Genomic DNA, 23,931 nt, shown 5'->3' on the forward strand with positions numbered 1-23,931 from the left:
TAAAATGCATTTACGATTCTTATAAAGCAAAATTCAGTGATTACTTATGTCTCAAAACGATTTTAATACCAAGGAAGAATTATGCACAAATTTAAATTAATTGAAAACACAAATTTAAATTAATTCATATCAATAACTCATATCTCTACAACCATAATGCTTGTAAAATTTTGATTCTGCAAACTTACCTAATATTAGTCTGGATGGTGGCTCACTCCTAAAGATAAATATTTTTAATATCCGTCCCCGCCTGTGAATTAAAATAAATTTAAAAAAAATAAAACTAATACCCTATGTTGATATCTGAATAATAAAATATGGATGGCAAAGCGTTCTAGATTTGCGGAATGCTCGATTCGCGAAATACATATTTCCTTGAATATTTTCATTTTACATGGCTTGATACATACCGACTTAATACCGATTGAATTAATTATTAAATAGCAAAAAACAACAAAGAGCAGTAAAAAAATTTTGGATGACAATTAATTAAATTTGGTTAAAATTTAAAAATGGATAAACCTGAGAGAATTTTTCACAATAACTTTAATTCTTAAATTCTTTTTATATAAGACACGAGGTCGAGCATTTCGCAAAGCTAGAACGCTTTGTTTCCCTGTTTTGCTCTCTCAGGAAAAAAATATGTTTTGCATACTTTTTGTCTCCCTTAATTCCATTTTGAGGCTTAGGGGAGATATGTTTGGAGCACTAGAGTTTTCTTTTGGCTGGATTTGTTTATTTTGGGAGCTCAGACAGTCAGATTCACATTTCCATGCGTGAAGCTGATTGATGTCGAATGATTCAAAGAAATCCTCAGCTTTTGAGAAATTCGTGAATTTCTCAATTTTCTGGAAATCTATCTGACTTCCTGTGTCCCTGGGTTTAGGAAAATTGTCAAAAACTTACCGTAAAATAGTGAAAAACTGTTGAGATTGTCAGCTTCCTTTTGCACTTGTGCTGCACAATGACACCTTTGTGAACTTCTAACGCCGCCGCCGCAGTGGGCTTTTCATTACAACGATAATTGGTTGTAAAATGCAGGTAAAGTTGAATTTTACAACGATAATCGTTGAAAAGCTCAACTCAAGGTTTAAAATTGCCACAATAATCAGATGAAAATTTCAACTTTCAGTTGAATATTCAACTAAAGTTAAATATTCAACTGATAGTTTAATTTTCAAGTAAAAGTTGAATTTTACAGCAATAATCGTTTGAAATTTCAACTTTTTGTTCTAATATTACTACGATTATCGGTTTAATGTCGGGAATTCAACTAGAAAAATTCATCTTGTTTTTACTGTGTATATTTACTGCTCATACTCTACAGAGAGAGCAGTAATTCTCCGATTTTTAATTATATAATTTTCCTAAAATAAATTGTCGCAATTTAGAATTTAAATTTTAAAAGATTTACTTGCAAATCTTTAATATTTTTGATATTGAAATATTGAAATGATTTAAAAACTGATAACTAAAGAAGTACGAATGGAAGATTGTACATTTCCCATTCACAAACGATACCTCATGACATTTAGTGAAACTTTCCAAGATCAACTGGCAATTCATCGCTAAAAATATTATTCTATGACTCATTGTTATGCAGCATAAATTCTCAATTAGAAAATCAATACAAACACGTTGAGAATTTGAATAATCTGAGTTTTGTACATAACAAAATTGTTATTTTCGCACTTAAATAACCAATATGGTATAGAGCAGTGACCGCGTGGAAATTTCTGAGCAATTAACCCCTGGTTGGAAAATGTGTGCAAATTTTTGTGGGAGATTTGGCGGAAATTGCTTTATCATAAAATATTCAATATAATTTTGCATCCAAAATTATTTCAATCCACTTCATCACGAACGTATCTATATTAATGTGGAAATTATAAGGGGTAAAACCGCATTGAATGATTGGAAATATTTGCTTCAATCTGGAGAAATCCTCAATGAAAGCCTCCTCCTGTGGGAAGGTGTAACTAATGAATTATGCATGTTCAGGCTGATTCAGAGATGGATGTTCGAAGATAAAAGCCAGAAAATGATTCATCTGGCTCAAGCATCTGTTTGACCAGATCCCATCTGGCAAATATTGAAAGTCTTACGCAAAAGCACAACCATACTAAACCTTGACTTTGAGACTTTTGCGCCAATTTTTTTTTCTGTGCTTCTCCTTCCATATGCTTAATTTCTACTTGAATTGTTCATTCAGCTCATGAAAACATGCCGTGTTTGTTGATTTTCTCTAAAAACCAATTTTCCTTGAATATTTTTAAACATGCAGGAGGGAAAAAAACATGACGGTCATTGAATTTTAGTATTTCCATAGCGTTCAAGAGGATATTTTTGGGGCTTTTCCAACAAAGTTTATTTTTATCAATGAAAAATTTACCCTCATCACAAGATTTATAATATCCCGATTTAATAAAAATCGTACATATATGCGTATACAAAATCCCAATTAATTGCACCAATATCCAACGCAAATTTCGATATGAATTAATTAATAAGGTTTTATGAGGGATTGTGGAAATTTCACAATTACGTGATTTATGTTAATGTTTATTTCATTTATATTTACCCAAATGGACAATGGCGTAGGAAAATCTGTGTAGATTTTTTCCCACACCCAAAAAAAATCTCTCATTTATCTTATTACAATAATCGATCTCTTGCAATTTTCACTGATTGATCATGCCTAAATTATTTCTGCGTACGTGCAATGAGGCAGTAATACCATTGAGCAATGAGAAGACGAAAAAAAAAACAACAAAAATTTCAGTACTATGGAAGTTATTACAATAAGCACTTTGCAATGAAAAAGACATTAAAATTATCATTGTCCAAGGGTGTGGTGAAGAAAATTGCTGTGGAGTGTTGAAATGGGCCATTGGTCAAAAACACCTCAAAAGTACGCAAACTGTACAGAAAATTTCCATGAAAAAGCTGAAGAGACTTTGCAAAAAACACGAATTTCGAGTTAAAAGTCGCTTTGCTAAATAAATTACTGTACATATAATAATAAGAGGATGGCAAAGTATTCTAGGTTTTACGGTTTTACGAAGTGCTCGAACTCGTGACTTAGATGCTGCTATCCCTTAAAAGTACTTTCGTATCATTTACCTTTTACCTGTTCTCAACCGATTTAAACCGATTTGTAAATCACTCGAAAATAATACTCCCACAAAATAATTTTAAAGGTAATAAAATTGATTTTCGGACATAAATTACTTATCGGTTCATAACCAGTATATTACTGGTTCACAACGGATGAACGGATTTGTAAATGACTCAAAACATTGCCCAAAATACACCGTAACGGCGTTATTACGCTTGCACATTAAAATTTTAATGTGATTCACATTAATTGTCGCTTGTGAGCGTCCAAATATGTTATTTGTGTCTTTGAGTCACTTAATATTTGGGGTTTTTCTATTTATTGATAAAAAAGTGGACTTGGCCTGCAAAAATACGTTTAAATTTACCTAAAGCATAAATATTTTTCACATTAAAAAATTAAAGAGAAAATCGCATTAATTTTTCGCATTAACGCTATAAATCAATTTATATCAAATTTTGCGGGCCAAGTTTACCTTTTTATCAACAAATAGATCAAATTTTTAATATAAAATGATTCAAACACACCAATTACACATTTGGACTCTCACCAGCGACAATTAATGTAAATCATATTAAAATTTTAATGTGCAAGTCTGATAACACAGTAAGAGTAATATGATTGAATTTCATAAAAAAATAGTTAACGGTTATAAACCGATTCATTACCGGTCCAGAGACGATGGGAACCGGTTCAGGCTTGTCAATAATTCCAAGACCTTTCCAACGAGCTGAAATATGACACTATTCGATTGAGAAATACGCTCTCTAAAGCCTTTTTAACATTTGACCTTGAAAAACCATTATTAGGAATATTTTAATGATATATTTTCAATAGTGGACATTCGCCAGTAGCACTATATATAATCGAGGGATTATATATACTGCTCTCTGAGGAGTTCAAGTAGTAAAAAGAGTTTTCCAAACTCCACTCTCCTTATCAACACGTCTGCCGCCGTCTTAGTTTTGATAACTAACTTTCGAAGCATAACGGCAGAAATGTTTCTTCAGTGACTGTTAAACTTTTAAAATATTTTCCAGAATTTCTTTTGTAGACTTAATATTTTAAGGTAGATTTCTTGCTCAACGGTAAAATGATGTAGAGGAAAGCCCGCTACCTTCAAACGATTCAAGCTTCGGACAATTTAATTTTTTTCAATGTTCTCAATGAATTTGACCTATAGCTCTCTTCAGGAAATTTGAGGTACTGAAAAAATGAGTTATCCGATATTTTAGTCTTCCGAAAGTAGCGCGCTGTTCCTTTAAGTGTATTGCATTGAAATTCACCAAATCGAGAAGTATACGAAGTCTTCGTCAGTTTATCAGTATTATTTTTCTCAACGATTCCTTAGAGATTTTCTATTGTTATTATCCCGGAGATTGGAATGAACGTTAAGATGGCAAAGGTCACATGAGAAGAAGCCAAAAATATGAGCATTAGATGAAAATAAATTGAATTCAACTATTGCAATCCTAGGAACTTAAACTTCATTGAACCAAATAACCGTTTTTTAACGGAAAATTTAAAATTTAAATCGGAATAAACTCTTCTAAATATTTACCATTTTTTCTTAAATACTTATAACTATATAATATTATAAGAAATTCTTGTGCTTTTTATGGAAATGTTTTATTTCTCAAATTAGACTATAGACTTAAAGTGTTATATCACTATCGTTAACCGATTAGCCTTGAGTTCTACCAGTCTAGTGTACCATTAACCCAATGTAAATTAGCGTTTTTGCCCTACCCGTTAATTTTTGAGCAGTATATCGTTCCTTACATAAAATCTCGCATAAAAATTTCCATGTAGCGAGAAAACCGCAAAAAAATAACTCATCACAATTTCTTAGAAAACGTAACCAAGTTAACAAATAACCAGGAAAATTTTATTGCAGTTTGTTTTGTGGTTTTCAGTGACACTTTTTTCTATATCTCAATTCTAAAAGAGAAGTTACAGTGAGAAATTGCTCCAGTCTAAAGGGCTACGCTTGAAAGAGCTCTATGCGTTGGAAATTTAATGTGTTATGCAAATTTATTGCTAACAATTTTTACCTGCAAATGGCCATTAAATATATTAGATGTTTTGTGAGACAAGATGTTTGATGGGATGAATTCCTGACATTTTGATGCTTTGTAGCAATTTAGAGGCAATATATACAAAGAAAATCAAGTGGGAAAATGCCGCGTAGATTGCAAAAACTTATTGTCTATTAAACTAAATAAATATAATAGAATGATTAGATATAATGAGGTTCATATATCTTTCAAAAGAAATTTTATTTAATTTATATTAACGTAAGACTTCCCAGAATATGGTAGTTTTTGCCGCCTGATGGCGTGACCAGCAAACTGTTATAATAAGTATTGATATCAGTATAACAGTGTCTTAAACTCTGTGTGAAATGATTCTTACAAATATTTAAGTTTATTTAAAAAACAAAGTACAAAATTTACATACAAGAAAGAATACAGTATTTAGGGTGAATGTACCAAATTTCGGCCAGCTTGCAATTTCGGACACTTCTTGTGTTCCTCAAATTTTCAGGATTTTTTAATTTTTGCATAATTTAGAGATTATACAATCCAAAAACAAAAATGTCGCTTCGAAGAACGAGATGATGTGAATAAGGCTTTGGAAGATTCCCGGAAGGGAAGGAACTACAATAATCAAGATGGCTGAAATCACGGTGGACGATAAACTATCTACAAGGTTCCAAGCAACACTGTTAAAAAAAATATCAAAAATTGAATTTGTATCACAAGTATTACAATTCAAGTTTAAGACTTTGGCACCGGCATTCAACTATACCGAAATTTGGTGCAGTTACCCTATTTTAAAAAGTATGTTTTTCAAAATTTTGTCTACAGGAGATCAACTTTATAGAATAATAACAAAATGTTGGATAATCAGTCCGCCAAATGATTTTGTTAAGAATTTTACGAAAGGAATTGATATTGAGAAAATGAAACTTTCTTATTATTTTTCATTTGTAAAGATCTGTACAAATTTTCTTGAATTAACAAACAATAATGGATCTCTTCGAATATTATTTGTATTTTTCCACATAAGGTATGTGATATATTGACCATGAAGGCAGGATCGTTGATCGAATTGCAGGATTGTCACTTCAATATATAAATAAAATTTGCAAAAAAAAATCAATTTAAAAACAGCATTAAATAATTCTCAAAAATAAAAATCATTTTATTTCGAGGTGACGACGATTCAACCTTCATGGCCGATAAATACTTCACTTACCTTAAATTAAAAAAAAAAATTATTATTTTTATTAAAAAATTGTTGAGTTCGTCAGAGAAAACTGACGTCCTTTAAGAAGAAAATTCATGTTATTGAGGAAATCAAATTCTGACGCAACATATTAACGTTATAATAACGTAAGATTTAGGTTATTATAGAAATTTATGCTAGAAGTAACTTCAATGACCTAAAACTTACGTTTTGTTTACACGATTAAAACAAGGTAAAGTGTTACTCGGTTTGCCTCATTTTCAAACATTCGATAACAGTCAGAAAAATAATCGAGTAAAACTTACTCGAATCGATGTTGAATTAACTTTATTTCGTTGTGATTTTCCATTAACTATATTTTAGAGTTGATTTTACATCTATTTAGGTGTAATATTCGGAAGAGTTGTTCTAACTTTTTTTTTCCTAAAATTTAGATGACAAAAGATTGTAAATAAATAATTCAATTGTATCGTTGCTTAAAAATTGCAATATAGCAGAAATGCATTAAAATAGAAAGATTCCCCAAAACCAAAACATTAGCATTTCACTGAAGGAACTAAATGTGGGTATCTGTATGGGACGATGTGATCAATTTGTATAGAATGAACATACAGAAAATCCTTTTCAGTTCAGATTTTTTTTAATCAAATTGAAAGGACTGAAAATTTTCTGAATGGAAATCCCACTTTTTGATCTTTTATCCCTGAGACAGTTCTTTCACGAACTCTCTGGTATTCCTCCAAAAGCTTCCCACACATATCTACAGAATCTTTATCCTTGATGGAGGTTTATGGATCCTGGAGGTACTCTACGTCGTCGTGGTGACAAAAATAACACAGGATAATGTAACACGTCCTTCCTTTTTTTATCTTCACATTTCACTGAGTTTTTCCACATATTCATCACATGGAAACAAGAATTTTCTCTGTTGATTCACCAAAGACAAAATATTTACCTCAGTTTCAACTCTTTCAGGTATTTTCTTTTTAAGGATTTTCAACTCAACTCAGTGAATAAAAAGGCCAAAGCTATGTTTTGTATATTCAAGTGCAAAAATTTTCCATCTCTCAGTGTATTTTCCCATAGAGTGCCAGATACTTTACAACACCATCAACTGCAAGGGAATGGTCCTAGATAAATATTGATTTCTTTGCCTGGGATGGAAAATAAAGTTCAAATCAATTGGTCAGTTTTCAGCATTTCCCACATCTCCTCTGGGGGGCTCACAATTTTCCGGAGAAACCCGGGTGAATAAGGGTAAACATAGCCAATTGCACAGTCATTCCATATACAGAAAGTTTTGTTCAGCTCAATGGAAAAAGTATGTGAATTGAGTTTATTTTTCCTATAAAACGATGAGGTTTTGTAAAGTTGGAAGAATTGAAAATAACGTCCGTTGGTCTTACACATGTTTTTCCGGTAGAAAAGTACATTGGAAAACTAACATGTTTTTGGTGTTGTGTTATTATTTTATTTGACTCATTGTTAGGCTTTTCTTACAATCACTTTTTATTTATCTTGGTTTTTGGGAGGTTTAATTCTGGGATTAAAGTTATATTTGTTATAGTTTTTTGAAAAAGAAAAATAAATATACCTCATTGACAAGCTGTCAATGACAGTTGTCTATCTATAGGATGACAGATGTCAATTTTACACTAAAATATTTCTTCAAAAATCAAGATAATAACGTTTTTTAGCGTCTGGCATTTCTACTAAATTTATAGTTTTACTTCTTCTACCAAAACATAAACATTTAATGCGAATGTTACTTACTTTCTTATTTAGTAAGTTTCAATGACAGTAAAAGTATGAGTAGTAAAAAAATATTTCACTTTTTCTAAGGATAATCAAAGCAAAAAATCTTATGATTTTTTGTCGTCTTATGATTGCTCACATAGTCATAATAACGCCGTGTATCATAGATGACATCTATGATACAGACGTGAGCGAAATTTGAAAATTCGAAATTCAGTTTGAATTCTTCGAAGATCAACGGTATTTTATGTAAATAAAATGCTATGGGTGTAAACACAAGTAGATTTTGATTCTCCAATAGTGTCCTGGATAAAAGGTAAATGTAATTCTATTTGCACAAAAAGTCGTTGATGTTCGAAGAATTCAAATTCAATTTCGAATTTTCATAATAAAATTTCGAACAAAGTGGGGAAAATATATCAAATATCACACTAAAAAGCTGGCAAAAGTTACTCAGTGATTAAATGGATTAAATAAATGGGACAAGAACAGTAAGCGTCGTTGTTCTGTTTTTTTCCTTAAAACAATGTGAAGATCGAAACATTTTGACACTTGAGCACTTCGAAATTCAAACAGGGTGTACCTCAACCACCTTGTGGAATTATCAAGAAGTAAGAAAATCTCTTTTTTGGATGTTTAAGTAGATTTTCGAATTTTTTAAGATCTACTTGTGGATGGTAAGTATTTGTCTTTTAATCAAGAAACTTTTAAATAAACATAATTGCTTAATTCACGGAGTTTAGAAAATTGAAAGATCGATTTCGAAAGCTGAAGAAAATATATTTTTATTTGTGGTTTCGTCCGCATGGTGTCCGGAGTATTTCTTGTTCGAATTCCGAAGTCTCTCGAATGTCAGAATGTGTTGATATTGTTTGTATATACTTTTGTGAGGAAAATAAATTAATTATTAAAATTAATAAGGCTCATTAATGAGGCTCATTAATTATTAAAATTAATTCATTAACACCGAGTATTTCTTTTATCAGCTTTTTAGAGTGATATTTCATACATTTTCCTGAACATTGTATGTTTTTTTTTCTTTCAACAATGTGAAGACCTAGACGTTTTGACACTTGAACATTTCGAAATAAGTAAAGGATGTACTTCAGCCACCTTGCGGAATTATTAAGAAATAGAGGAAAGTGCCCATGCTTTGCACGGTCCCAAGCTTCATAATGACTAAATTTTTCCTATGTTTCTGAATAAATGTGGCTCCCCAATATATTTTAAAAACAAGAAACTATTCCCTAGTTTTTAAAATATGTGTGCAATGAGTCACATTTATTGCAAAACATAGGAAAAATCTAGTCATTATGAAGCTTGGGACCATGTAAAGCATGGGCTCTTTCCCCTAAGAATATCTCTTTTTTGGCTTATTAAATACATCTTCGAATTACTCTACTTGTGAATGTTAAGAATTCCTTCATTCACGGAGTTTGGAAAATTCGAAGATCTATTTCGAACGCTAAAGAAAAGTTATTTTTACTTCTCGTTTCGTAACCAAAGTACTTACTCCTGGGTCAAAATGAGGTTTATTTTATTATAATTCCCCTCAGTAACCGAATAATGAGTTTGAATTTTTCGAACATCAACGACTTTTTGTGCAAATATAGTTCCATTTATCTTTTATTCAGGATAAATTTAAACGGTCAAAGTCCAGTTGTGAATGAGAAGAATTCCGGCTTAGTATTGTACATTTTCAGATTGAAAAAAAACTTGTAGGGTAAAGTGGTACAAGTTGGACAATGCAATGGTACAATTTGGACAGGGCTTTTTTTCTTGATAAATTTAGGACTTCATTTTTATTTGTATATTTTTAATTCTTTAATTTTATAATTTAGTTCTTTGTGCTTAAAACAAACTTTGTATTGTATTTATCAAGAAAAAAGCCATGTCCAACTTGTACCGGCAAATTGTTCAACTTGTAACACTATGTCCAACTTGTATCACGATACGTTCGAAACGATAGTTTCATCCGAAACTCAACTACCGGGGCTTTGAAAGCTCCTAGGATATTTTTAACTCTTTTTTTGGGCTGTCATCCATTTCTATCATTTGGTTGTCTTTCCTTTAAGAAATAAATTGTATAAAAGCTAACTTAAAGTGCTGTCACGGCTGTCACTGATCGGTCCTAAAACTGTCATACCCTAATCCGATAATAAAGTTCCAATTCAAATACCGAAAACTTCGAATATTTGCAACTTTACAGTGTTCGATCTATCTTTATAAGTCCATATTTTCATCAACTGACGCAAATTTAGGATATATAGAGGTGATGTTTGTTCAGGATATTTCCCAAAAAAAAAAAAAAGAATAATAGGGAAAGTAATCCTGAAAGCGACAAACAACCCTCTTGAGAAGGATCCCCCTTGAAAAGATAGAATCACAAGTTTTTCATGCGACTCCATGGGCCAAATGATAAGAGATAAAAGAGTGAAATTTATGGTCAGAGAGATAGAGTTCAGAACATAAGGGGTGAATTTTATCATCATAGTTGGATTTTATCAAGCGGAAAATTTGATCAAACTTGCTTCAAATCACATTTGTCTCAGCTCCAATGAGCATTACTGAAGATATTTCTCCTGAAGTCCACTGGGGAGTTGATTTTGGAGAAGATCCACATGAGTGACCATGATGTGAAGTCGATGAAATTGTGTCAATCACCTGCGTGAATTGGGACTAATATCATGGTGTATGAATAATAGAGTGAGGAGAATGAATGAAAATTGCATGGAAATGCTGATATAGAATTAATTGAGATATTAATTTATTGAAGAGACACTGATGGGATTTACATTTGAAGCCATTTGTGTTTGGCCACCCTATCAGCGGAATTTCTGTGGGGATGTTCTGCGGAAGATGGATGAAATGTGGAAGAGTTAAATCAATTTGAGGTCAACCAATTTCCATTTACAATCTGGGCAAAACGATAATTGCAATTCCGGCAGCACGAGAAAAACTACAATAGAATTTTATGAGATAGAAACTTCTCGTTTTCCATTGTTTTTTGTTCTTTTGATTGAAATTATCCATGGTGCCATCTCGTATACAAATAAAACACTACTAAAATCATTAGTACTATTGTCATTGATCTGGTGCCAATTGCTTTGTAGAATAAATCTGATAAGATAGTGTTACTACAATCCCCCTAAAACGTAACATATTGATTTCTCCTGAGTGTGCAAAACCCACCCCCTTAGAATTCCAAGTCATTGTCCAATTTGTCCAAAAGCTCAATGAATAACCTTCTGAGGGCTGGTGAAATGAGTCAAGGCTTTAGTTATTTCCCTCTTGAGACTGTACTGAATGAATGCTTTGATATATTGAGTTCCATGGCCTGAGTATTTAATCAAATAAAGGTGTGGTGTGTTACTAACTTACAAGATAACATTGTTGAGAGTTTCTCGCGCTCTCTTTAGCCTCCCAGAATTGAATTAATAGGCGCCTAATTCAATTTCCCTCTGGTCTGCAAAACTACTCACAAATTTGGTCAAAGTTTTCGTGTGTTAGGAGCAAAAGGCTAATCTTATTTGCTGGGAAGTGTTGGATTAATCATGGGATTTCCTCATTGCAGATGTCACATGTGCGGCGTCGTTTGGGTTCTGTGGGCGACAGTGCTCCACCTAGTGACTCCTCCGAGGGCTCAGAGATTTGCGAAGCTGCTCAGGATTGGAGCATAGATCCTGAATCTGGAGATCATCAAGCAAATCTGGCTCTGAGGCGCGTCAATGGACTCTTTATTCACGCTGACTCCAATCCCGATGACTCCATTGGTTCAGACAACAGTGGCATCTTGGGAGACAGTGAGAAGGCACAGGTTGAGAGCTTCTTCAGTGGACTAGGAACTGAGGTGAGATCTTAGGAATTAAATCTTTGAAAGATACTAAGTTTTAATCGGTTTTTAGACTGAAAGGTTACTCCAGTTTCATACGACTTAAAATATCTTAAATTGCAGTAGGGTAAAGTGGTACAAGTTGGACAATGGTACAATTTGGACATGGCTTTTTGTCTTGATAAATTTAGTACTTCATTTTTACTTGTATATTTTTAATGCTTTAGTTTTATAATTTGATTCCTTGTGCTTAAAAACAAATTTTGTACTATAATTTATCAAGAAAAAGGCCATGTCCAACTTGTACCGACGAATTGTCCAACTTGTAACACTAATTCCAAATTATATCACTTTACCCTATTTCCCATATTCTAATCTATCAACGGTTTCTAATTTAAAATTAATAGGGAGAGGGTAATCTATATTAAGCTAAGGCTACATTGAAAATTAAATTTTTTCGCGTATTTCAAAGGCAAGCTGATTAAATAAGGATTAATTTATGGATCTAAAATTAATTATGTATAGGTACAGCTTTCTGTAGAAATATGCGAGAAAATAGTGTTTCAATGTAGCCCCACCTCTTCATAATTTTAATTTTCGCAAAGTTCTTGCTTATTCAAAAATTATAGCTGTTAAGGAATTAAACTCAACCTTTGGGTCAAAAATCTGTATTAAAATAAAGTTTAAAGTCCATTTGAATTCTATTTAAAAAATTCTTGAGATGTGTGCTGTCCTTAATGATATTAAAACAATTAACATAGTATGAAAAATAAATCCAATTTTAAAGTTTGGCTTATTCTTGATTACTGTATAGTTGAAAACTTGAAATGAAATTTTCTTTTTCTTTTTCTTTTTCTTTAAACAACAATTTGATAAAGTTTAGTTCAGAAAGTTTAGTGCTTTTAATATTGTATACATAAAATATCCTTATCATGGCTTATTATATAAAAAAAAGAATTTTCTACAAGAGGAAAGGAACTTCATTCATACACAATTTAAGCGAAAAATAAACCAATTTAATTAGTTTTTAATTAGTATATATTGAATAAAATAAAATGTCAAAATTTCTTAAGATATTGTGCTATGAGCACCAGTGAATCAAAGAAAATGCCCTATATTGGTTCGACCCTAAGTTTTTATGTTATAATTCCCCAACTGTGTCTCGGCTAAAATAAAATGTCTTTCAATTTCTTACTTCCTTCCTACATATTTTAAATTATTATTAGGATAGGATGTAGTACGTAAGAGAAGTAAAATATAGTAGGAAGTTTTTCTTTAATTTTTTCCGTAAGGCCGAAAGATTTCTAGTTAATTCAAATCGATCAAACTCTTTGATTAAGTATTCTTTCGTAGAGAAATGAGAAATTCCCAAATGATTTTCAATATGATTTTAACGACTTACCTTATATACTCTACTTACTTCACATCCTATAAAAGCTGATTCTGGCAAGCATTGATTTAAGGTGCATTTTGAATATAAAGTTCCTTTAGGCTTGTTTAAACTATGGCGTTTCGAAATGCACCCCACTGTGTTATGCCTTGATTAATTTTAGGAAAATCTCCTCTAGTAGGACAAGTAGATAGTTTCTCCTAATTATAAGAAAAATATTGTTAAGCAGACTTTTGTGATATTTGGAAATATATTGAAGGTATGAGAAGGAGTATTTCTATTAACGGTAAACATTATTGAATAGTAAATCTGAAGATTAATCAATAAATAAAAAATTACTAGAAGTTCTTTCGTATTATAAGATACCAAAATAAGACTTCGGTTACTGGGAAAAGGGATTAATATAATAGATTTCTCTTTAACTACATTTTTGCTCAGACCATTGTGTATTGAGAATCCGAGATCAATTTATGAGTTCGCTTCAAATAATTTCATATAAAAAAATCATAAAAAAAGCTTGTTTGAGTGTTACAGACTTCTTTACTAGTCACTCCTATAATTTCAATTATTGTTTTTAAAACACACAGCGATTGAATACTGGAAGATCTTAAAATAAAAAATTTGAAGGGCTTTCCCTTTTAGCAGAGACACACTGGGAAGGATTATAACAGACAGCAGATACAATTTACCTCAGGAACAAACCAGTTAAGGAGATTTTTAGGGATTTGATAGTGAATGGAACAGATAAACAGAAAGATGGGTAAATTTATTCATCAACAACGAAGTAGGGGAGACTGGGGCAAAACCTGTCAAAACACATAATTAATTCATTCACGATCTCTGAGAAAACTGAAACGGTTTATAATGAGCATATTCTTTTAGGAAATTTACTGCTCTACAACATTGTAGAAGACTATTTTCCACTATCTCGAAAGAAATGTGATTTTCGAATCACATTTCAGTCACATTTTGGGACACTCTTTCTTTTTTTGACTTTGAGACAGTATTCCAAAAAGTACGATAATGTATTACAATTTCATGCAGTCTGTAGGATACTTATTGGTACTGACTTTATAAAAAGTACTCGATAGAACTTGGAAAACAGCTGAATTTTCTAGGAGAAGATACAACATTTAACTTGACGCTTTGTCCCAAACCTCCCCGATTAGGAGCAGTATGGGACGCAGAAGGGGATTTTTGTGATGCATTTTTTCTCGCATAATTTGCATTATAGGAGCATGTTGATTAATTTCAAATACTAGATTAACCCTTTAACGGTGTTTTCTTTAATATGCGAAAAAAAGTTCTAGAACAATGTTTTCTAGGATAATTATGATCCAATAAAGTAGAAAAAAAATCATCCATTCCTCATTATCTTTTTTAGTTTAGGCGCTAAGTGAGAAAATATAAAAATTTTTTGAAACTCTTTTTGCTTCTAAAATTCACATTTTTACTTTTTTCAAATTTTTTAAATAAAATATACAAAGTAGAATGACATATCTTTCAGTAAAAAATAAATTTATCTTAGTCAGATAACTTTAAATCAGTATTTTTATGGATATTGGAAAAGAGTTTTTTTGCACTAATATTTTTTGTTGCTTTTCTCTGATCTGTCACACAAAACTGGGAATAGCAACAAAACGAAGAGTCAAAATGAGTTCAAACTTTCAAGAGATGCTTATAAGACTATTACCGAGGACACTATAGCACTTTTAAATAAATAAAACCTTTATTGTCGCTGTAAATGTGATTTTTTGTGAAGACCGCCTGGAGGCGGTCTTACCCGTTAGAGGGTTAATATCAATCTTATATTTGTACAGTAGAGTCATTTTTGTCAATCAGTTATTTAATGTATTTTCTTCTTATTTACGATCCTACACTGAGAAAAAAAAGAGGGTGTGATTAACATTTTTTCCTCATAACATTAACACTTTTTAGGTGTAAAAATATATCAACATTTTTTAATGTTAATTTTACACCTTTTTAAGGGTAAAATGGGTAAAATTAACATGAAAAAAGGATAACTTTAACCCATAATACACCTAAAAAGGGTATTATTTACACCGATTTCGGATCAATACTGCAGGGTAAAATTAACATTTCCGGAATGTTATTTTAACTTTTTCGGATTTCTCTCAGTGTAGCTTTCTTTTCTCTTTTTTTCCTAATATTGGAATCATCGTGATCAAATTCCTCAGGCGAGTGGATTCTCTCGACACTTTTAGTTTTGAACTCTTTGACGGATTCCTGTTTGATTTTACGACAACTGCATAATAATTGTTTTTCCTTGTTTATCTACATGAGCTCTCGCCTTGCCTTTCCTGAGGAACTTGTGGGAATTGAAGAGGGTACTGCTCGAGAAATGTTGGAGTAAATAGTTTTTTACCGGGATTGGACAAAGGTAGAATATCCTCAGGAGAAGAAATTATTGATTCCTATGACATTGATGGTTTAATTGTCTCTGTAAGCAACTGCTAAACTGCTAAAGTTTGCACAAGAAGGAGATTTTGCTGTAGAAATTGGGAATTACGCTCCATTTTTTGCGTGTCACTTACAATCCTGTGAAAAATCAACGTCCCATTCTTCCCCGTTCGGGTGTCCCAAACATCCCCGCGTGTAGTTTTGGTATTTAAAACCTTTATGTAAAAAACAAGATCGTATAATCTCTAAAATTTTTGTAAAAATATGTTCCCAGATTACACTGCTAGCTAATGAGATAGAAAAGTTTTGATTGTATATAGCTGATATAAAATACAAAGAGGTAAACTGAGACGTCAAAATAAACAATTTTTATAAATTAAAAAAAATGTTCATAGAATTTAAGCGATAGAACTGAGGATATCCATTCTTTTAGACAATATACATCTTGTTGTTGTCTACGATTGAGTAGTAGTTAAATCCCATTTATTTCAATAATTAATGAAAAAATCGCTTCGTCCCATACTACCCCTGTTCCAAACCTTCCCGGTCTCCCCTAGCCTTTAAATTTGGTTTTTTCCCGTATTTTTAAATGGAATTGAGCCTTGTGATAAGATCCAGATTCATTTAAAAGACCTATTTCAAAGCTGCCCCACTTCAAAGGTGCCCCACTTTCCACTATGTTTGAAAATAAATTAATTTCTTTAAGTCAAATTTTGAGGAAGTATTTGTTGATTAAAGATAAGCATAGGGTATTCATATTTCCTCTGCAAAAGTGTTGATGGCATAGGGTAAGCCATAGAGGACCTGTAGACAATTCCTCCTCACGAGACATGACTTTCTGTGTGCAAATTCTTCTCAAGTCAATCATTCAAAATGAATTGGATATCGTAAGACGAAACATCGCCCTTCGAGAGAGAACTCTTGGCCTTTCGTGTTAGCTCCTTGTGAATTCAGCAACATATCTCCTCGAGACACATAAAGATTGATTGTTTACAGCATCGACCGTGAAAATACATTTTATTACTGTACACAAAAGCCAACCCATATAACTGCACAATGTCTTCTGGCTGATGGAGCTGGAAATAGATGTCTATCCATGGATTAAAATCCATCTCAATGTGACCCCATAGATGAGCGTGTTATGACCATGCTGCAAAATTAATTAATTAATCTTCTTCTGTGAATGGCAAAGTGAAATTATAAACATTTATCCGCCCATGTCTGAGCGATTTATGTTTCATTTTGGCCCTCTTTCATCTTGCCCAACAGTGTGTTAATTTGCGCGCAAATTTTGGGCCAGAGCTACAGATATATTGTTAGACTTCATTTGGCAGTTCCAGAATTAAATTCAATTTAATATCCCAGTCTACATATTTGATGAAGTTGCTTTACACAATTCCATAGCCGTAGAATTTTCAATTTTGTATTGAAAATCAATTGTGTCAACAATTTCTCAATATCAAATAATGTGGGTGGGATGTTTATTCATGCAAAATATAACTATATATTTTGCATGTTTTATCACTCTTTTTTTCACTGGGAATTTTTACGAGCTCTAAACATCCGCAGTAAAATAAAATCCATCGCACTTTTCTTTCAATCTAGTTATTGATTCACGAAGCAGATTTCAATACTTTTGAGGCTCTGAAAGTTTAAAAGAGCTTTAGAAAATTTCGCGGATAAAGTTTTTCCAGCCGCAATCATTTTTCCAACCATTTATCATTCCCAACGATCGACGGATTAATAGGTAATACTTGAGAGTCTTGAAATGGTTGAGAGAATAAAAATTCTCAGCACAAATAACTTCTTTTTCTTCCCATGGAAATGCCCCAATTTTTTCGCAGGAAATTCTTTCTCAATTTTTCTTTCTGCAACGCAATTCACTGAAATTGAAATGAGAAAAATATTTGGAATGAAAATATCGTAATTTTTTCCTAATAGAATTATTTTGTCTTAACAACGATGTTGCATCGAAGTCAAGGGTGGGAGATTGTTGACAAATTACATTGTCAACAAAGGTGAAAAAATTTCTTACATAAATAATTTCAGAAAATATTAGTCAAAGGAGAATTATAAAGTTGTTTAAAATTCTAAAAATCAATAAGTTTACTTGCGATTTATTTTTTGTAAAACATAACCTCAAATTTAGAATGAGAGAATTATGGGAAAATAATTAAATCACATAGGATCGCAACTTCAAAGTGTTTTCAGTGTAATACTGGCTAGGCTATATTAAATATCTATTCGCAATCTACAGTGACCTGAATTTTAGTAATACACATATAACCTCAAAATTTAAAAAACGGCTTTTGTTTTGTAAGATATTCCTATAAAACAAGGAATGACTTATTTCTATTTTATCTGACAAGAGCAGCATCTTTGGGTCCAAAAACATTGTTAAGTTTTATTATCGCATTTTGAAAAATATTTTTTTTAAGTTCCTAGGGGTTTTCCGAATCCTCTTTTTTAGTTTTTTGAATTTCTCGATATTTTTAAAAAGGTTTTAGTATTCTTAAAGCAATTTTTAGTTTTTTTTTGAGTTTTACGACACAATATCTGGGTACTTCGGATTTCGAAACACTATTGTTGGGTTCTCAGATTTTTTTGAAACATTTTTTTCGGTTCCTCGGATATTTCGAAATTATTTTCTGACTTTTTGGAATTTCACGAAACAATTTTCGGATTTTTTTGGATTCCACAAAACTTTCTTTTGAGATATTTCTGGTTTCTTGGATTTCTCGAATTTTTATAAAGTGTTTCAGTATTCGTAAAGCTATTTTTGACTTTTTTGAGTTTTACGACACAATATCTGGGTACTTCCGATTTCGAAACAATATTGTTTGGGTTTCTCAGATTTTTTGCAACATTTTTTTCGGTTCCACGGATTTTTCCAAATAGTTTTTTGTTTTTTGGGATTTCGCCAAAGAATTTTCGAATCTCTCGGATTCCACGAAACTTTCTCTTTGGGTATCTCTGGTTTTGCGCAAGAATTATTATGTTTCTAGGGTCTGACGAAGTATTTTTTTAAGTTCTCTAGGGTTTCGTGAAACATTTACCGACAGACTTAAAATTAATTATAAAAAGAAACATTCTCCCCAATAGGCTCAAAGAAACACCTATTGACACTTTAAGAAATCGTATCATAACCTGTTTTGCACCATTTGGGGTATGAAATTTCAAGACCTCTCCTTATAGGAAATGATTGATTAAAGAAAAAAAACGTCTTATTTTCGTTTTTAATGGCATTGAATAAATGAGCAGTAAAAAGTTAAAATTGATCAGTAACAAAAATTTTTGAAACAGTGATATTATCGTCCAAATTTAGGCAAAGGGAAAATAAAGGGTTTTTTACTCTATATGGAACTATTTTAAATGTTAAATATATAAAATAAACCCATTTTTGTAAAGATTTAAGTTTTTTACTGACCATAATCAGATATTTTACTGCTCATTTTTAATTTTTTGCTGCCCATTTTGAATTTTTTACTGCTCGTTTGTTTTTTGCCGTTTTTAATTAGTTACATTAAAAAAATCAATATTTGGACGATATCGCTTATAGGAGTTCCATAATGAATGCAAGTGTTTCCTCGACCTTACGACAAGAATCTAGGAAAAGCAATTTTTGTCGGTTTTTGATATACAATTTCTGTATAATGATTTTTTAGATTACACAGATGTGTAATAGTTCACAAAAAGTACAACTAATTTTTTTCGTTCGTGTGACATGACACCAAAAATCGTGTAAAATATTTGTGTAATCATTAACGGTTTTTTCTAGAAATATTACAATCTTCATAAATCGAGTAAATCGAGTTTAGAAGTTAATTTTTGTAATTAAAAAGAATAAAATTTTTATTATTAATGTATACTGCATGCATTCGAATGTATATTTAGTTTTACACAAAAAGCAGTTGCTCTTAAAACATTTCAAGTTTTTACTTAATACATGTTTTTGTGTAACGGTTTTTGTGTGTATTTTTGTTTAAATATAAGATGTGTTTTAGGTTAATTTTGCAATAGAATTTAATTTCGTTTTGTGTAATTTTTAAGATGTAAAAAATGATTGTGTCATAAGTAAAATCTACGTCTTTGACGCAAAATTGTCATACTCTGTAAAAAAAAATACATTACTGACTCTTTGAAGATTTACACGACAACCTTCATCTTTGTGTAAAATATAGTGTAAAAATTAGTCCAACGGACAAGTAATTTAACTTGTGCTCGTGCAGAGAAAATCATTTATTTTCCGCTCCCATCTCTATGTATTTTCAAATATTTATACAAACGGCTTTCTCTACATTTGTGGTGTGTAAACAATTTAGCTGCATCACGTCACAAGCCCATCTCTTGCAAGATCTTCCATCCGCGGATGCTTTCGCAGATAAATGAGGTGTTTTAACGTGTTTTGCTCCACAATTCAAATGCAATTTCAATTAATAAATTGAATTATAATGTTTTATTTCATGCCACTTTCATTGATTGTTTTCTTCTCCGTGCCTCATGGAAGTTTCTTCAATGGAACTGCGGTGAATAAAGTTGAAGAACAAAAAATAAAACCTTCCATGAGTGACCCAGAAAATGCATCATCGCTGTTAATGCAATTAAAACTGTGTGAAACACTGCTAACTAAATTGTATGTTTTCGCTATCAACATTCTCTGAAAGTGATAACGTTTTATTTACACAAAATGATAAAGCTGAATTACTAAACACCTTTATCAGGAGTGTTTTTGAGCGGAAAAAATATAAAAATGACTTACCTTCCTGTGGAATTGATGTGAGTTCCATGGCCCCCGGGGCGAATTTTTGCTTTCAGCCAATGATGACCAGGAAAATTGTGCTCATTTAGCAAGAAAAGTCATAATATTATCGGAATATATCAGAGATTTATGGGTAAAAATTGCCAAGATGTGGTTGCATTTTCATCCCCCAAAAAAAAAACTAACATCTTTTCAAGTGGTGAAAACTGAAGAAAATATGCACAGAGTTTGCTTGTGTCATTTTTACGGTGAATTATGGCAAAATCAATAATGAGAAAAGAAATCATTGCAGAAAAATATTTCCATTCATGGTTTCTGAAGCACAATTAAATTGAGAAAAATATATTCACACACAATTTGCACTAAAAAGCATTCAATGTGAAATGGTATTTGCATTTGGAGGATACAGTTGTACTGAAAGTGAAGCATTGCAGGTGTTTTTTTTTTATTTTCAATAATATTTTTCGAATTACCTAAACTTTGTGTGAATGCTTTTCGCATTGTTCAGTGATACACTGAGAGGAAAAATCATAGCGCGTGTCCAAAAATAAATTTCTACAAACTTGTCACGAGATTGAACGCATTACTTGTGCTCTTGTGCATCAAAAATCTAATAAAAAAATTGTGGAATTTTTGATAAGATATATCTTAAAATATTTCAGCTTTCTCTGAGATTGACTTTATTAGAAACTGCTTTAAGTGACTTTTAGAGACTGGGGAATAAGTTATATATTAAATACATTTTTTTTTAAATTAATAAATATACGCAAATAAGTTTTTTAAAGGTAATAACCAAGATAATTTCTTCACAAAATTTGAAATAGAAGGCTATTTTATTAAACAAAAAATGTTTAAGGGCTTTAAGGGAAACTGGGGCACCACCGAACATGTGGTAGAGCCGAACACTGCGATTTTTAATTAGATATTAAAGATATTAAATTTCAGAGGACAAGAACTGTTTGAAGTGATAAATATTCTAATGATGCTTGTCCCCTGAAAAAATGTTCGTTAGGGGAAGGTGGGGCCACTTTGAGCTGTGGGACTAGAAAGTTTTACGATTTTTTTTTGCCTATTTCTAAATTTAGCTAGGCCTTACAATTATTTTATTTAGATCCACAATTATTTAGTCTATCCAAATTGCATCATGTTAAAATCCAGTTTCTATTAGAAATATACGAAAAAAATGTATAACAATCTAGCCTCACAGTTCAAATTAGCCCCACCTCCCCCTATAGTCCAACTACTTTAAAAATAAAAATCACTGTAAATTGACAAGGTAGTTGAAAATTTATTTAAGAATATCTTACCAGAACAGAACAGGTAAATTTCCTGAAATCAAAATTCACATCGCTTTCGTTCTCCAAGGGTTTGCATGTCTATCCTATCACAATCAAAATTAAATTGATCTAAATTGCATTTGTTGTGATGTTCAAAAGAAGAACAAGAAGAATGCAAAGAGTCAGATGAATATCCGCAAAATGTTTGAAAAAGAAAGGTATGTGAATTTTGACTTCAAGCAATTTTCCTGATCGAAAAGGTGTACCGGGGCCATTTATTATTTTTGTACTAACTAAATATAATTATTCCTGATTAATTTTTGCTAAACTAATGCCTAATCTGATGCAACCTTCTAATAATACATAGCTTAGAATTTGAGAAACTTTTAATAAAATTAAATTTTTAATCTGAAATATTGAGTCAGTCAGGTCGCTTTCAAACTCAAGCTAGTTAAAGTATCGCCAAGAAACTATAGTATTTTATGGCATTAATTTTTTTTATTTATTCTTAGACAACAAAATATTAAAGTATTTTTTATCGAAATTTGGCAGTAAAAAATCTTAAAATCAATTTGTAATGGTCACTACGTAGTTTTTCAGTTCTCTGAAATATTTCTTTTGGCTAAATATTTATCTAAATGACTTAGAAATAACAGAGATTTTGGATAAAACTCTCTATCTGGCTATAATTTTAGGTTAGGAAAATTTTAAAGGTAAATTATAGAAAAGCTGAAGTGCATAACCTGTATTAGGAAACCAAAAATTCGCAGTTTTTCGCGATTATTAAGAAAGATAAAGAAAGCACCAAACTTTTCGAAACTTTCATACATATTTTAATTGCTTTATTAATTTTTTTTTTTGAAAAGAAAATATTACAAAATGGTGGACTAATAAGTAGACATAAAGTAGAATAAACACAGATATATTGCGACTGCTCAGTCAATTGTACTCTTTATTTGCAAGAGCTTTATTTTGGTGTCCTTAATAGAGAACAGTAAAGCTACAGATTGAGACTTTTTAATAACGAAGATAGAGTAACCCTTTAAGGACGAGTGGGACACTGGGGTCCCAAAAAAACAATTTTTTGAGTATATAGAAAGTTATTTTGTCCTCTAAATAGTCCGAAAAATTAGTTTTTATTTTGGGACACCGCTGTCCCATTCGTTCGTAAAGGGGTAAAAAGTGTCGCACAGATTGTATCCCTTTTTATTGTATCCCAAATCCCTAATGCTAGACAGTAGCACAGGACATGAATATTGTTGTCTTCATCTGCCAAAAAATATTGGAAAATCTCAACCGCACACTAAGAAAAAACCTAAAAAGTTAAAACAACTCTATGGTAGAGTTGAATTAACTCTACGAATATCGATGTAATTGTTACTATTTTTCGTTGTAAAATTTAGTAAATAAGAGTTGAAACAACTCTTCGTGCGAGTTGAATTAATTCTTCGGATATCGATGTGATTATTACTCTTTTTCGATGTAAAATTTCATTTCGACTGAAGTATATGCTTAAGTGTTTTCGTTTTAAGAATATACTTCAGTCAAGAAGTTTTTCGTGTGACAAAGTTCATATAGAACATCAACTAGAAATATGCCTAACAGAGTGCTTCACGAAGACATGTGCGTGCATCATACGTGATATTTCGCTCGGAATATAGAGAACTTGAGATCAATAAAATATTAATAAAGAAAATGATAAAATAAAAAAAAACAACAAAAAATTGCAAAATCTATCCATTTTGGGATTTGAAAGAGTTATTGAAACTCCAAAGAAGATTTTTTTAACTCTTGGAACGAGATATTTTAACTCTTAAAACGAGTTATTTTCAGTCTTAAAAAGAGTTATTTACACTCTTTTGTCATGTAAATTTTAGGAAAAAATAAGTTCAAAGAACTCTTCAGAATATTACACATAAATATAAGTAAAATCAACTCTAAAATATTGTTAATCGAAAATCACAACGAAAAAGAGTCAATTCAACATCGATTCGAGTAAGTTTTACTCAATTATTTTTCTGAGTGTACTAACTAATTCCTAAGTGGGAACCAAGAGCGCAGTGTCCCATACGCAAATTAAATAGTGTTCTTAACTGTGTTTTGTTGAGATCTCTTTTCTCCTTTTGC

At 31.4% G+C, this 23,931-nt stretch overlaps 1 protein-coding gene across 1 annotated transcript in view; it reads left to right on the forward strand.

Annotated features, from left to right (window-relative positions):
- Positions 1–23,931, forward strand: part of LOC129807324 (uncharacterized) — a 70,959-nt gene that overhangs the window by 39,833 nt on the left and 7,195 nt on the right. Inside the window, exon 2 of the mRNA XM_055856519.1 lies at positions 11,700–11,975. Within this exon, the coding sequence (XP_055712494.1) occupies positions 11,700–11,975 (276 nt within the window). The remainder of the gene's footprint in view (positions 1–11,699; positions 11,976–23,931) is intronic.

This window comes from Phlebotomus papatasi, chromosome 3, assembly GCF_024763615.1.
Source record: "Phlebotomus papatasi isolate M1 chromosome 3, Ppap_2.1, whole genome shotgun sequence".
Taxonomy (NCBI): Eukaryota; Metazoa; Arthropoda; class Insecta; order Diptera; family Psychodidae; genus Phlebotomus; species Phlebotomus papatasi.